The sequence below is a fragment of the Podarcis bocagei genome (genome assembly GCF_964188305.1).
Source record: "Podarcis bocagei genome assembly, chromosome: 9".
Taxonomy (NCBI): Eukaryota; Metazoa; Chordata; class Lepidosauria; order Squamata; family Lacertidae; genus Podarcis; species Podarcis bocagei.
This window is the reverse complement of record NC_138134.1, coordinates 52,233,412-52,249,945: the sequence shown is the minus strand read 5'-3', so window position 1 is coordinate 52,249,945 and position 16,534 is coordinate 52,233,412. Positions and strand designations below refer to the sequence as shown.

At 38.2% G+C, this 16,534-nt stretch overlaps 1 protein-coding gene across 1 annotated transcript in view; it reads left to right on the top strand.

Annotated features, from left to right (window-relative positions):
- The window catches only part of LOC308594722 (bifunctional heparan sulfate N-deacetylase/N-sulfotransferase 3-like), a 55,073-nt gene that overhangs the window by 12,027 nt on the left and 26,512 nt on the right, over nucleotides 1-16,534 (top strand). The window contains 4 exon segments of the mRNA XM_081208103.1: nucleotides 7,037-7,124; nucleotides 11,183-11,337; nucleotides 15,173-15,358; nucleotides 15,963-16,091. Of these exon segments, the coding sequence (XP_081064229.1) occupies nucleotides 7,037-7,124; nucleotides 11,183-11,337; nucleotides 15,173-15,358; nucleotides 15,963-16,091 (558 nt within the window).

The following is a 16,534-nucleotide window of genomic DNA, read 5'->3' as shown; positions in this document are numbered from 1 at the left end:
AGGAAAACCAAGACCAAAAAACTTTTTATTAGAGTGTAGCCAGGTTTTCAATTATGCAGTGTGTGGTGATATTCTTTTTAAGCTGTCTAAATTATACATTGTTGCACCTCACAATATAAACCTGAGTTTCTCAAGTAGCAAGTGATGGGCTTTTTCCTGCTGTAGCCGCTGTTGTTTGTTTTTCTAATGATATCTCTGTGCTATAAAAAGCAATTGGAATTTTGACTGCTTGAAATGTTTTATGGTTTGGACAGCAGGTCATAAAATATCCGTTCTGAGACTCTAGTTTTCTCTGCAACAACCTTTGGAAATAATGCAAACAAAAATCTGTAAGCCATGCTGTAGTATTTTAAGTTCTGTGCTGGTGTGTTGATTTACCATGCTTTAAACTTTGAGTGATTGGATTCATAGAATCATAGAATTGTAGAGTTGGAGGGGGCTCTAGCCCAACCCCCTACAATGCAACTGGCCCATACAGGGACCGAACCCACAACCTTGGCATTATCAGCACCCTCTAAGCAACTGAGCCAGCACATCAAAGCTCTTAATGTTTGTGGAATAGTTGTGTTCAAGTTTCTTTGCTCACAAGGGCCAAGCTTGGTGCCAGAGCTAGGAAATTTAGCCAGCTGGCAAAGGTCTTCAGTTTCTGGTGAAACCATTACCTTGTTGGAATGGGCCCTGAAAACCAGATAAAAAAATTAAGGCAAGTGGAAGGAAATCCAGATGAAAGACAGAAACATAAGGAAGAGCTAAGGCAGGTTCAATCTGGATCTCTAACAACAGTGACATCTTCTGGTGTAGCCTCTGCATTAAGCAGTCTACAGTTAGACCAACAGAACAGGGTTCCATACCTGGTCTGCTGGTTAATGATGCAGAGTGTAGGAGGCCCTTTTCTTAAAGCCTGTTACTGAATTGTTCTAAGCAGAGCCTATTGGGGTTGTTTTTTTAAAACGAGGTGCTGGTTCTCATATCTTGATAGAAGTGTCATGGGTGCCAGTACATAATGGCTGTCATGGCTGACAATACTCAGTTCCATTGAGTGCTTTCAAATAAAAAGCTCTGGTCCTAGGCATGTACTAGTTGTCAGTCAAAACAGTATTTGCAGCTTTGTATTTGTCATTGAGGTCCCATGGGTACTAATTATATCAGCATCCACTGAGACTATTAACATTAGAAGTACCCATGTAATGTAGAACTTCAAACATTGAGGAGATAGCAGCCATGTCACAAAGGTAACATTTGAATGAAATCTCTAACATGATCATACCTAACTATTTTAAAAAATCAGCCTTGGTAGTTATTTAATGCCAAAGCCCTACCTCCTTTTAGTAGCCTAGTTCCTAGGGCAATTTAAAGTTACCAGTTTGGATTTAGACTTAGCCGTGGTTAGAGTAGGCGCATTAAAATCATTGGGGTTTAAGTTAGTCATTACCAACTTAACTCCCATTGATTTCAGTGGGTATACTGCTCTAAATCTGTCTGGAACCAGTCCAATATCCTCATACGTATTCCATGTGGGGAGGGGAGGAATAGGCAGAGATAAATGGCTTAGGTTGGCTGTCAAGAATGCATCCATGGTAGTGATAGCATCATATGACAAGCCATGTGTCCGTAATGTTGTGCAATTGAAACAAATGTTAACTTCATGAACATAGGTGAAGTAAAAATGGTTAAAATTTGCCCAAATCCTGTGACGTTAAAACAAATTCTTTCCCATATAAAACTCTGCTATTGTGCTTGTATTATGAGCTTCCACCCCATGTGGATTGCTCTATGTGTGAACCAGGTCTTAGAAGTGATCCATTTAAAGTGGTAGGTGCAAATGAGCCTAGTGTCTTAGGCTACTTATGCTAGCAAACAGCTGTTAAAACATTTGTAACAGTTTATCTGGAAGCAGTTAATCCATTGTTGGAAAATAAAAAGTCATTTAAAAAGCAGTTAAAATGCATATAAAAGCTAGTTCTAAAGAGCTTTAACAAGCATTTAAAAATTAACATGAAGTCTGCAACACTAAACTTGCTTGCATGTAGTGCCTACTGAAATCATTTTACTTGCTTTTAAGTAAAAAGGGATATGATTGTGTTGCAGTAGATGGCTTTAAAATGGACAGTTTCCAGTAATTATCTAAATTAAATACAGATTAAGAGAATTAATAGAGGAAAAATATAATCACTGTTTGTACAGTTTTGTCTGACAATGAAAACACTCCTGTAACCTGTTTCGTATCTCTCTGGGAAGCCATAAAGGAATTTTTAAAGTGAGTAAATGTTTAATTAGGAGCTGTTAGGAACATTAGGTACAGTAGCTTGAAATATTACCACAAACCATTTTTTAAGAAGATAGCACACTCAGGATTCTGTTGTTTGCTGTAATTTTTTTAAAGGTTGTTGGTGGTAGATTTCTGTAGAGGACCATAAATTTTATAAGTTGACTGCACAGTTTGAAGGTTTGGACACTTAGTGAATAAAATGTATTGTTATAGGATTGAGGTTTTGTTTGAATGGTGCCTATAGGTCCCAACAAAGGCAGATTCTGTATCTGCAAGGTTGTAGAAGGGACAGAACCTACTAAACTGGTCAAACTAATCTCTTTGTTAAAATAATGGCCCTAGCTGGGCCTGTAATCACCCACATCTGCATTACTAAATACTGGGCCATGTTGCCCTAGAGACAATTAGATGATAATGCTCTTTCAGAAGTGGATAAGCCTCTTCCTCCCTTAACCCAGCTGGATGCCATGTCATCCTAGTGGTAGGAGAACAAGGGTGAGAGAGCTAGCTTTACCCTGGGCTTAAGGTGGAAGCAAGGAAGACACAAAAGCTAGACGTATTCTGTGTGCTGAAACCAAAGCTATGGCTTTGGGGACCACCCTTGAAATGTAATTGTTAAGCAAGATCTGTTGGAATATTAATGCTGTGAGCCTGCCCAACTTATGTTCAGGTTGTTTATATGTCTAAATTAAACAATCATGGCATCAGAGTCTCCAACGACTTTCATTCCATGGAAACCAAACACTGAGTAAACACTAGACCCCTAGGAGGTTGGAGATTGGGATACAAGCAACAATATAATTATACTATGTGGTTTCAGTTTATGAAATGGATCGTTTTTGTATCCTGTGGACAATTCTACCTAAAAATTACAACTGGCAAGTCCTTCAATCCTGGAAAAATATTGAATCTACAGTGGTACCTCGGGTTAAGCACTTAATTCGTTCCAGAGGTCCGTTCTTAACCTGAAACTGTTCTTAGCCTGAAGCACCACTTTAGCTAATGGGGCCTCCTGCTGCCACTGCACCGCCAGAGCACGATTTCTGTTCTCATCCTGAAGCAAAGTTCTTAACCTGAGGTACTATTTCTGGGTTAGCAGAGTCTGTAACCTGAAGCATATGTAACCCGAGGTACCACTGTAATATTCTCAAAATTTGTTTTGGGCCCACTATACTAGATGTATCTTGATGAAAATTTCCATATGCGTTCAACCAATTTGTTAATTTATCTGACGTGTACCAGTGAATACGTGTGGCATGAAGCTCATTCAGGGCTAAACAAGGGGTTCCACAGGCTATCCTCAACACTTCCAGTGTTTGTTTTCATTTTAATGACAAGCAGCCATGAGGGCCTCAGTCAGAAGTGGAAATGGTGGGACAGCATGCTTAACCATTTCTAGCTTAACTGTTTTTTCCACTCACTTGAGAATCTACCTCTTTTCTATGTGAGCTGAGCAGTAGCTCTTGGGGACCGGCAGATGACTGGCAGAAGTTTCTCAGGATTTTCTGCAGTTGGCTTAGCCTATTCCTTTTCTCCAGAAACATGTATGGGTTTTTTTGTTCCTTTAAATACAACTTCTTTATTATGTGATTTGTCATAAATCAGCATACAAATACTGTACATCACATTTTAAAACATTAAATCTCAGCAAAGGCTTTCCAAACTGCTGGTAATTCCTATCATCTTAATAGAGAACAGGATTTTGAACTAATGGTTTTCCTCAGGCCACTGTGTGATCAGCAACTACAAAAGCATGTTTTGCTGCTTGTGTAAAAATAAAATAAAAGGCAGTGTCAATACTTTTTGTTCTCTCAGTTTTAAATGGAAATCTGAATGCATTTAGACAAAAGCTGCAATCCTGTACCCGTTTCTCTCATTGAAAATAATGGGGTTGATTTATGAATGAATATGTATAGGGGTTTACTGAAATCTGCAGTTTTTGTTTCACGTTATTTCCTTCTTTGTCATAATGTATCACTTGACTGAAAACTGCCAAAAAGAGAGAGAGAGAGAAAGTATCCTACCTATGTGTTTTATAAACTGTATGCAGCCTCCATTAAATTACTGAAAAATGTGAAGCTGACTTTTAACCAGTTTTCTTCTTATCTGTCAATTTCTCTTTCCTTAACTGATACTACATCAGTTGTGGTTTATTTTTCTTACATAATTCTTGCACAGTAGCTGAATATGTCTAAATAAATTTCTATCAGTGAGTAGGCTATGAAGCATGCACCAATATGTTTATATAGTTCTATTAATACAAATACTCAGAAGAACTGTTTATAAAAGCAAACATAAAAAGCAGAGAAAACCTTTCAACAACTTATCTTTAGTATACAAAATAGCATTTAGAAATGAAAATATAGACTCTGCCCCCATGAAAGCATACCCACACACACGCTGAAATTTACACACACATATACACACATAGCCCGAGCCATCTGTTGCTATATATTTTTCATGTGTTTTAACATTTTTCTTTTAGAACGTAAATGGCAAGTAAAATGTCAAGTTACCCAGAAAATAATAATAGGTATGACAACCAAATGTGAGCTCAGCTTGTTTGCCTAGAAAATAGTTCACAGGATAGCAGCATCCTTCTACGTTGGTGATGCTGCTGTCTGTTTCTTTTAACATTCTGTTACATATTGGTTTTTTAAAAAAAAATATTTTATTGAGCAACAAAAATGCAGTATATACAAAGAGAAAAACAAGCAATAACAACAAAATAAGTTCAACACATGGGAGCTTTTGATAATAGTCTAAAGAACAAGAAAAAATCAGGAGTGAAGGAAATAGAATTACAAGAATGCATCCTTCCACAATGGTTAATTGAGATCTGGTTTTAACTTTTTAACTTGTTCTTATTGAAATGATTTTATTTTTTTATTGCTGTAATCTGCTTTGATATGTTTTTTATCACACAGTGGTATACAAATGTTTCTATAAATGAATCAAAATAAATAAAATTATAAATGGGGTATAAAAGCACAATGCACATTGCACAATGGAGAGAGAGAAAATTAAGGTCTCTATTCATAAAAAATATTTATATATCACTGTATCACAAAAATATATCACAGTGGTTTACAACAATATAAAAGCATAAAACTAGACAATAACATCATAACACATTAAAAACAAGTTGAAAGCAAAAAGAAATTTAAAAACAAACAAACATTGATAGTCTATTGTGGGGGATGTACTCTTAATTGCCTGCATAGGCCTGAATAGAAATGTTTCAGCAGGCATTTAAAAGTTCACATAGAAGTCTTGCCAGATACCACTAAAAAAAAATCAGATTGTGAAGGGAATTGCCTATGTAACTGCATTGTCATATATTTAATAAATAACTACGAAACAGGGGTTATATTTTCAAAGAGACACACAGGGTTTTATCAGCATCATGACCCTTATTGATTTTGGTGAGGATCATGTGGTTTAAAATATGCATAACGTTCAAAGTTTACTGCAAATTGCAAAGTCCATGCTGAAGCCTAACCAACAACTGTCTCAACTAGAGTGCTGAGTCTTCAAACTGGGAGTCAGGGTTAAAATTCTTGTTCAGTCATGAGTCCAGTAAGCAGGGCAGAATCTGATGTAATTGTTTTAGTCTGTATGGTCTCAGTGAGTTGCATGACTGAGACCATTATTTTAGTCTGTCTCATGGTTGGCAAAACATATTTCCCTTGAAGAAATGGCCTGGTTAGTGGCCTTTCTCATTCCTGTTTTTACCACCCAGTAAGCTCTCTGATGAGAGATACCACTTGAAAGGCACTGTGGCCCAGGAAGGATACATTGAGGGCTTGGGCACACTTTGTCCAAAGCCGCCGCCACCCCCCCCCAAAAAAAAACAACACCTGGCATTTTCAGCCTGATCAGGTGCGGAAGTTAGTAATATTGTTGGATAAAGTTCAAGAAGTGTCTGTAAATCAGAGAACATTTAATCAGTTAGATCTGACTTGACCTGCCCCTTTTTCTGGAAGAAAAGTACCTAGCTGAATGCACTTATCACTTCAAGGACTGACTATTTCAATGTGTTTTACATTGGGCAGATTTACTTTGCAATCCTATATCCACTTACCTGGATGTAAGCCTCATTGAACTCATTTGAACTTACTCCCTAGTAGACATGAATAGAATTGTGCTGCTAAGACTGTTTTTTTGACTGTCTAGTCTAGTCTAGTGGGAACACCTGCTGTCTAGGAGCAAGATTACAAAGGAGTCAGCAAATGTATTTCATATCAAAAGCTGCTGCAAATTCAGAAGGCCTGAATCTGAATAAACTTGCTGAATTCCTGTTTTGCCAAGGTTTATCTGCCCCCAACCTTTGCATTCCTGATTAACTGCACCAATCCATGTACTTCAGCATGCATTAAATTCATGTACTACTGTTTATGCTGACAGCTAAAATAAATGGCTTCCAAAATGGCCAAGTGAGACTGTAGATTAGATTCAAGTAGTTGCAGAATAAGCTTTTTGTGCATATTTTAGCATAATATTCTCCTTTTACACAAAACATATGAGGCTGTGATCCAGATGACTAATAGTATCCTTCTTACAGAAAAGGTCCTCCTTATATTCTTACAATTGGCTTTGTATAATTATCAAGCTGTTTGGGCTGCAACAAGAGTAAAAGAACATTGCTCTTGTTTCTCTGAGAGAAATGACTGTGTATGCCTGTTAGAAGAAAGAAAAGGGCAACTTCTGCATAAATAACATGATTATGTATGTACCTGATAAATTTTTAATTTATATCTGTTTCAGGCTCTGCTTGATACTCAGAACCTTCTGAGAGCTCAAATTGCAAATTTCACTTTCAACCTGGGATTTTCAGGGAAATTTTACCACACAGGTAAGGGGGAGAAACCAGCAAAATTGGTCTCAATCGTTTTGTGTCTTTGCAGTGCATGGAGCTGAAATTGATTTTGGTGTTGCAGCTTTGTGCTATAAAACGAAATGAAATGAGAGTGAAGAACTCTCAGAGCCTGAGGGAAGAAGAAATCTTCCTTCAGGAGGATAAAACCAGAAAACCAATCAACTCTTCCTTATGTTGTGAATTTTACAAAGTGAGTTAGTCTGGCACTCAAATCCCAAACATTTTCAGTGTTGTATCAGTTTGTATGGCTGATGTCTTATCCACTGTAATGTCATAACTCTGACATTCTGGTACTGCAGCATTCCCGCTATCTCAGAATGCATCTACAAGTTTCTTGCAATTAGCTAATGAGCTCCAACTATCATGTTGGGATTCACCAGCCAAATTCTGGACAGCTGCTATTGAGAATTTCTTTCTGTCTCTTAAAATCTTGGCCTTAATTAAGATGCTGACGTTTGACCTGGTATGCAAGTTCAACACAAATGGAAAAAGCTGTTTTCCTTGACATTATGTAATACTTTGCCGAATAGAATCACAAGTGTTATGCAAATTGATGCAACTGTGTAGTGATAGACTGGGAGATTCCGCGTTAAACCCAGTCAAATTTGTAAAGTGCATTAAATTGTAAACCACTTATCAGCACTTGCCATCAACCAGCTTTAAGCCACAATCCTGGTACACACTTGGGTTTAAGTCCCAATAGAACTCATTTGGATTTACATCTCCATTCATAGGATTGCACTGTAATAATAATTACAGTGGTACCTTGGTTCTCAAACTTAATCCGTTCTGGAAGTCCTTTCCAAAACCAAGGTGCGCTTTCCCATAGAAAGTAATGCAAAATGGACTAATCCATTCCAGACTTTTAAAAACAACCTCTAAAACAGCAATTTAACATGAATTTTACTCTCTAATGAGGCCATTGATCCATAAAATGAAAGCAATAAACAATGTACTGCAGTCACACAATCCATCAGTCAGTAGCTGTACTGGGTTCCACACAGTCACAAAAACAAAACAAAAAGAGCCGCAAAAATAAAAACACAAAATAAATAGCAAAAACGGACAGACCTCAGTGTAACACTCAAAATGGAAGTGTGGCACTCAAAATGCAGCACGTTTGGCTTTCGAAAAAAGTTTGCAAACCGGAATACTTACTTCTGGGTTTGCAGTGTTTGGGTTCTAAGTTGTTTGAGTACCAAGACATTTAAGAACCAAGGTACCACTCTGCAGCCCTTCCAATGCTGATGTTGAATACTGGATTCCCCCCCCCCTCTGCTCTTTACATTTGATTTACATTTATATCCCAGCTTTCCTCCAAGGATGTCAAGGTGGCAAACCTAACTTTCTTCGCCTCATTTTATTCTCACAGCAACCCTGAGTTCTTTCTCTTGTTGTTCTTTTTCTTTTGGCTAACCTTCACTGGTTTTTTGTGTGAAATAATCCTGGCAGGGTTACTGTGGTCATGGGGCCATCGTGATATCCCCAGCCCTGCTGCACACACAGATTGAGGCAGAAGGTGGTATTGGAGGAACAGGCAGATTGTTTTTCCAGCCAGCTTTCATGTGTCATGTCACGCATTTATCCATAACGTTACTGTTATCTGAGATGCATGTTCCCTTTTTGTAAACATGCAGCAAGACGAATGTTATTCTACTGTAAACTGGAATATCTAATTGCCGTTTGCTCCAATTCAGCAGTAAAACACAGGCTTTCCTGGGAAAGGGCCAGGTCCAGGGGGAAACCTCTGCTGAGACATGGAGCTTTGAAGCCCAGACCTGTGCCTAGAAACATGGCACAAAAGGAATTACTAAAAGTTGCAAAGTCTATTTTGTCCATCTCCAGCTGTAATGGGAAATGATTTTAAAGTAACCGTCAGTTGGCACTGCAATATATTTGCTCCTCCTCCTCCTCCTTCTTCTTGTTCCACCTTTTTCCCTGACAGGGACTCAATGTGGCTTACAGCTAAAACAGGAATAGCTAAAAACATGGGGAAAAGAAATCATTAAAAAATATAAACATTAATAGAGTTTGTGAAATATATATTAAAGGCAGGTAGGTGGTGCGGTGGTCTAAACCACTGAGCCCCTAGGGCTTGCTGATTGGATCCGTGGGACAAACCTCCAGATAGTCCCCACTCTCCCATTTTGAGGGTGTTGGGTGGTGTTGATGAAAAGGCCAGAAGAGAAAGAGGAAGTTCTGTTGCTTAAGTGTAGCTGCAGCATTGAATGCAGCCCATTGTCATCACCTTCTGGTGCAGAAGGAGAAATGGAGTGCCGAAAATGCTAAATATTGACTCAGCTATGAATGTTAGACAGTGCAAAAAAAAAAAAAAATGCCAGTCAAGATGCACCCTAGTTTACCATACTCTCACCAATAGAAACAGTTTGTAAAATGGCTGCTGTGCTGAGAAACAGGGAAAGGATTAGTTAATTTGCATCGTAGCTGCAGTGTGCACAAGACCTGAATCTCTCGTGGCATGTAAAAGCAGTGCATCTAAATAACTACCACAGAACAGATCTCTTTATGTTGGCTCACCCCTGAAATGGCCATATTGTCCAATGACAAAAGTCATTGGTTTTAATGAACTCCTAAAATCTAATGATCCCAAGCAGTCTATGGCATCATTTCAGCTGCCTAAAATGCTGTTTCAGTTCTAAAACCACTTGCTCCTCCCTGACTCAAAGAGCACCAGTAGGAAAAGAAGTTTTATCAATAGAAAGGCAGACGTTGTATGCATGAGACTGCATTTACCACACCAGATAAATCAGGATCTTAAATAAACAACCACAGCAAACAAAAACAAAACAGATTTTTCATTTGTAAGGCCCAGAAACTGGTACCATTATTAATAATGGCACCAAATAAGATTAATGTAACATCTCACCAGTTCAGGGAGCTACTTGATTTATTATGTCACAAAGAAGTTTCCAGAATACTTGGCTAGAGCACTGGTGAATCTCATGGGGGGAAATTTCCCATAAATGTGGAGCAGTTACCAATGACAACTTTGAACATGTTGTTCAAACACAGATGTTATTAAGACAATGCTTATGTTCAGTCTTATGGATTGTGAGGAGGCACAACATCTTTCACCAGGATGACACCCATTGGTTTTGACTGCTTTGTTACACTGTGAATAAAGTGGCCGCCAGTGGAATAGCTGTTGCATAAATGGGCTGTCACAAATTGATATCACCTTCTTTATTCAATTAAAACTTTATGTTCAAACACTCAAGCAAGGTAGTGCTCCTTACCTTGTCTGTTGTGCACATATAATAGGATCCAACGACTCATTCTTCTGCCCTGACCCTCAGCACTATTAATCAGTCACATTGGCAAGTCTAGCTACAAGCGGAAAATTGCTCACCAGGCACACAGTTTGACTTCTTGGACATTACTGTCTCACCCTGTCCCTGGCCTCAAACTCTATAGCATTCTTATGTAAAATGTGGTGATTCTGGATTGCTCACAGCTCTGCTTGTCTTAGAATACTTAGCCTGGCAAAATGAAATCCCATCCTCAAGGTTTTTGCCAGTTTTCTAGATGTTAGTCTTAAGTTGCTCTGGAAAGATCCACACCCCATCCCTTAAATTCGTGTGAATGATTTTGTAAATATGCAGCCACAATGTTTTTAATGCCACTTCTTTTCCAAATCTGCACCAGGGTGCTTGAAGTAATTTTTTCTTGCAGACCTGGAATAAATCGTATTTCAAGCACCTTATTTTTATTTTTGCTCTACCCCCCCCCCCCGTTAATGGTGCTTTCTCAGTTTTGTGGTTGGTTTTCTGCGTAGGCACCTAGCCACATAGATGCTTCATCAACTGCCTTAAGTGACTTGACCAGATGAATTGCCTTCTGTGTGAGCTGCCTTCTGTGTTTGGCTGTTGGTTGCTTATGAGGCTGGGTTGATCTTCCTGCCAGAATTTGTTGTGATCTAATTCTAAAGTTCATTGTGCTTTTCTCAAATATTTGTTAAAGCATTTTTTTAATGAAGTGGAAAAGTTATTCTGTGAATCTATTTATTTCTGCAGGAACTGCAGAGGAAGACGAAGGCGATGACCTATTACTGGGGTCTGTGGATGAATTTTGGTGGTTCCCTCATATGTGGAGCCACATGCAGCCTCATCTCTTCCATAATGAATCATCCCTGGTAGAACAGATGATCCTCAACAAAAAATTTGCCTTAGTGAGTTTAATCCATATACTGTGGATTTGGCAGTTTTGCTTCCTAATTCATAGTACACATTTTCCACTCTAATCTCATAAATTTAGCGTTTTCCATTTAGGGAATGTATTGAAATGCCTCTTAGATCAATTTATCTGGGCTGCTGTTCTCAGCTTGTTAAGAAACGCATTTGAATTCAGTCATGGTTATATGATGCCACTGGGCAAGTATAATAAAATCACAGAACAGGCACAACTATTTTGCAGCACCACCTCAAATTCAAATCAATTGTCATTGCACTTTTACCAATAACAGTCCCATAACTAGTTCAGATGGAAATAGACCCTGGCCACTTTCATGATTTCAAAGGTACATTTTCCAGCCTCTGGGATCAGGAAAATTGCCACCAGCCAATAACCATGTGTTCCTTGCTCAAGAATGACCATGACCATCAGCAGGATCACCAGCAAGATTAAATGCGAGAAAGCTCTGAGCCAGCCCCCAGTGATACAGCTTTGAAGATCATATTCTTAGTCATTATCTGCCTCTTGGTCAGAAAATGCTCTCCATTTTGGTACATCCTAAAGTTAAATAGGGTGCTGCTTTATACTGGGCCAACTTCTTTTCCCATCTATCTTGGAATTGTCTACACTGAGGGCTCATCCACACTTCCGCTTGTTCCACCTCTTTCCCCAAGCAAAACCCACTCTTTACCATGGAATCAGAGCAAACATCGGCTGAGTTTTCTGCAGATTGACAAAGGCTCTGATTCAGTGGTTAAAAAGCAGGTTTTCCTAGGGCAAGTGGCAGAGCAAACAGAAAACTGCATGGACTTTTACCTAGAAAGCATGGGACAAGCAGAAAACCACTTGGACCATTGTGTTCTAGGCACTGGGCATGCAAAGTGTGGTCGAGGCCTGACTGGCAGCAGTTCTCAGACAGGGTACATTCCCAGCTGTACCTAGATACTGGGGATTTGTCAGGATTTACGATGTCTCACACAAGACCACCTATGAACAAATGACAAGATTACAGTAAAAAACTATTTGCTTACCTTTACAATTAAGCTTTAAGCCCCTAAATAAGTTTCCCGAAAACTATTTCTTTTAGCGCAATCCTCTCTCTCAATATATATATACATATATATACTGTGTGTGTATTACACAAGTCCCATTGAATTCAATCAGACTTACTCCAAAGAAAGTGGATTTAGTATGAAATTTGTATTTTCAAAATCTTTTTTCTCCGCAATTAGCCACAGTTGTGCTATAAGTGTACAACAGACACTGAATATTCATATAGAAAGTATTGAAAATACACTGTTTTTTTCCATTGTAAATATAAACATTCAGATAAATTGAGAGTATACCTATATATTCTTATTTATTTTAAATTCACATAAAAATTAAAACTATCCCAGGGGAATTATGCAGAACTACCTTTATTGGCTAGCCCTGTTTTGGCTAAGGAAAATTCTATCAAGAACACTGCTATTGTCGTTTTTAAAAATTATACTTGAAGTAAACAACAGAAGAAAGCCAAAAGATCTCCATTTTGCCTGAAATCTGCCTTCTGCTCTTAATTCAGGTATTTTTGTATACATTTTACATGGGTGAATTAATATATTGATAACAAATATGTCAATAAGTTCTTTATGTGTGCAGTCATCCTATAAAGTTACGTACTGTGATCTGGAAAATGTTTATTATGGAGAAATTTTTAGCATTACTCTTACATACAGTTCTTGCATTGCAACCTCTTGTCTCAGCCTAATTTTCAGAAATATAAGAGTTGGTAAATGGAGAGCCAGTTATATTGATTATTGTGCTACGTACAATATGGCTAGGCATCTTGAACCTTTGTTCGGCAACAGAAGTGTTGAGGAGAAATGTTCAATGCGAATCAGCAGACACACAGGGACCAGTTTAGGAATTTAACTTTAAAACAGAATTTTGAAATTGCATTATGCTGGCAGATAGGAATCTCCAAAGGAGACCTAAATTGAATTTAGTGAAATAAAAAAGTAGAGACTTAAAATTACACAGCTTCCTTCGTTTTAAGCTTTAAAGTGTAAGGCTTATAAAAAAGATTAAAAATCCGGAGGAAAAAGATTTGCCATTATCTAGGCATATGGGGTTCATCCAGGATTTTAAAATAAGCCACATAAGTCTATTTAAATTAACAAGTTATTCAGGGAGGATAATTTGCATGTTAGATATCTTGATAGAACACTGCTAGAGATACAACAAAAGAGAAACCTTGGTGGCATTACTGTTGAATGGAAGTCATGATCATTACAGAATGGAAGACACAAAGGCCACATGCTATTGCACTTGCAACAGAGGAGATCTTAGACAAAAAGTGCACTGAACTAATCAGAAAAAATGTAGGAGGAAGCTACTTTATAAGTTTCCTTTATAAGCTTTCATTAGCATGAAAAAGGAACCTGAAAGAAAAGTCTCAAGCTGACATTTGCCCAACCTGCTGTAGGTTTTGAATATATTCTGTTCAGAAGGAAAGAAACAGAATGTCAACTGGAATAACAATATCATAAGGATCAATGTATGGATTTAACAGGTTGTCTGCATGTATAGACATATATGAAAAGCAAAGCAAGTGATTGAATTTCAGAAACTTACATATTGATTTCCTCCTTGTTGTTGTTGTTTCCATGCATTGCAAAATATATTATACCTATCATACTTTATGCAGATAAAAAATGTATGTTAAGTTCCATGACAGCTGAAAAGCTGGAAAGGGACCTTGCACATCACTTTGTCACTTTTAGTTAACGCTAATAAGGGTATGCTATTGTTGCTTTTGGACTTCTTCCTCTAGTGGACCAAAATGTCTGCCTGCCATTTTTGTCATCTTTTCTGTGGCACTGTACCTGAAAGCAAGATGTGAAAGAAAGTGTCCGTTAAGAGTTTGGGTGTAATCTTCGATACCTCCCTCTCTATGGAGGCACAGATTACAGCTATAACAAAGGCGGCATTTTTTCATCTCCGCCAAGCTAAGCAGTTGGCCCCTGACCTAGCCACTGTGATCCACACGACGGTCACCTCCAGACTGGATTATTGTAACTCGTTCTACGTGGGGCTGCCCTTGAGACTGACCCAGAAACTCCAGCGGGTGCAGAATGCCGTGGCGAGACTCCTTATGGGGTCTTCGCTGCGAGATCACATTCATCCGGTACTATACCAGCTGCACTGGCTCCCGGTGGAGTACAGGATCAGGTTTAAGGTGCTGGTTTTAACCTTTAAAGCCCTATACGGCCTAGGATCCTCGTACCTACGGGACCGCCTCTCCTGGTATGCCCCACAGAGGAACCTACAGTCTGCAAATAAAAACATCCTGAAGATCCCAGGCCACAGAGAGGTTAGGCTGGCCTCAACTAGAGCCAGGGCTTTCTCGGCTGCGGCTCCAATCTGGTGGAACGCTCTGTCACAAGAGACTAGGGCCCTGCGGGACCTGACATCTTTCCGCAGGGCCTGCAAGACAGAGTTGTTCCATCAGGCCTTTGGTCAGGGCGCAGCCTGACTCCCTCTGGCAACCTGCACAGAATTTTGCTTAATGGTTGCCATTAATTTGATTTTAATTAATTTTTATAATGAAATGTTTTTAGAATGCTGGATTGTTTGATTGTTTGATTATTTGATTGTTGTTAGCCGCCCTGAGCCCGGCTTTGGCTGGGGAGGGCGGGATATAAATAAATTATTATTATTATTATTATTATTATTATTATTATTATTATTATTATTATTATCACACTTGTTCATATATTTGCTTGGGTGAGAGGCCCACAGAGAGCTTTTAGGTGATTAGCTCTCCAGGTTTTTGTTTTGCTTTGTTTCAGGAACATGGCGTTCCAACTGATCTGGGATATGCTGTAGCTCCACACCATTCTGGCGTCTATCCTGTCCATGTCCAACTTTACGATGCCTGGAAGAAAGTCTGGAATATCAGAATCACCAGCACAGAAGAGTATCCACACCTGAAACCTGCACGGTACAGAAGGGGCTTCATCCACAAAAACATCATGGTGAGCTGTTTGGTTTCCGATGATGAACATTTGTTTAAAATGGAAGAGAAAGCATCTGATCTCCTCCTCAGTGCTGTGTCAAGAGAAGGAGGAAGGAATGGGGAACGGACAAGCCTGAGATTATTGTAGGTCACATTGAAAGGGGTTTTTGGGCCAATTTTTTGGGGGAAATGTATTAAATTAGTTTTAATTTGTGGCTGATTCGATAAGATTTGAAAAATCAATAAAAACAATTTACCAAAAAAAAGTTTTTTCCAAAGTTATAAATATCAACACATTATTAAATATATTAATACATATATAAATAAATTAACAAGCAAGCTGCTCATGTGGTGCTTCTTTGGACATTGGTGCACTGGCACAATATGGGGTGTTGCTACTGTACCTATCAATATGCTGCTGCCCCAGGAGTTTGTAGTTTTTCTTTATTCTGTGCATTTTTCTGTACATCAAAATTAAGGTTAAAAAAATAACCCAACAAAGTTAAGCATATTCAAATTGTACCAATTACAGTGCGAGAATTAAGTGCGTGTTAATATCTCTTCCATTAAAATTTCTGGGACTCATGCCTCATTCTGCCCTTCCCCTCACTGTTTTTCTGTAGGTTCTTCCTCGACAAACTTGTGGTCTCTTTACTCACACCATTTTCTACAAAGAGTATCCTGGTGGTCCTAAAGAACTGAACAAAAGTATACAGGGTGGGGAACTGTTTTTCACTGTTGTTCTCAATCCAGTAAGTAAATCACATTATTTTAAGACACTTAAAGAAAATAATCATTGAGCTTGTTTTAAAGAGGTCCACAACCTTAAGTAATTGCAAGTTAAACCATTGGCAGTATTTTTATTTAGCTGCTATCACTGATATGTTTAATTTTTTTAATATATAAATTTTTTATTGGTTTTACAAAATTTTTATAGACAATACAAACAAATAAAAAGACATACAAACATGTATAATTTCATAATCTTTTTTTCATATCCCTCACTTCTCGGACTCCCCCAAACCTCCCCTTTCTACATCCCAATTTCCATAATTAATTCAGCAAATCCTAAATAATTATATCAAATATATTTCTTCTTATTCTTTTCTTTAACTTAATCTTTTGTCGCTGTAATCTCCTTTTCTTTCTCAAAACCTCGACATTTTAGCATTCATCAATTTTATAATAGTTCTTA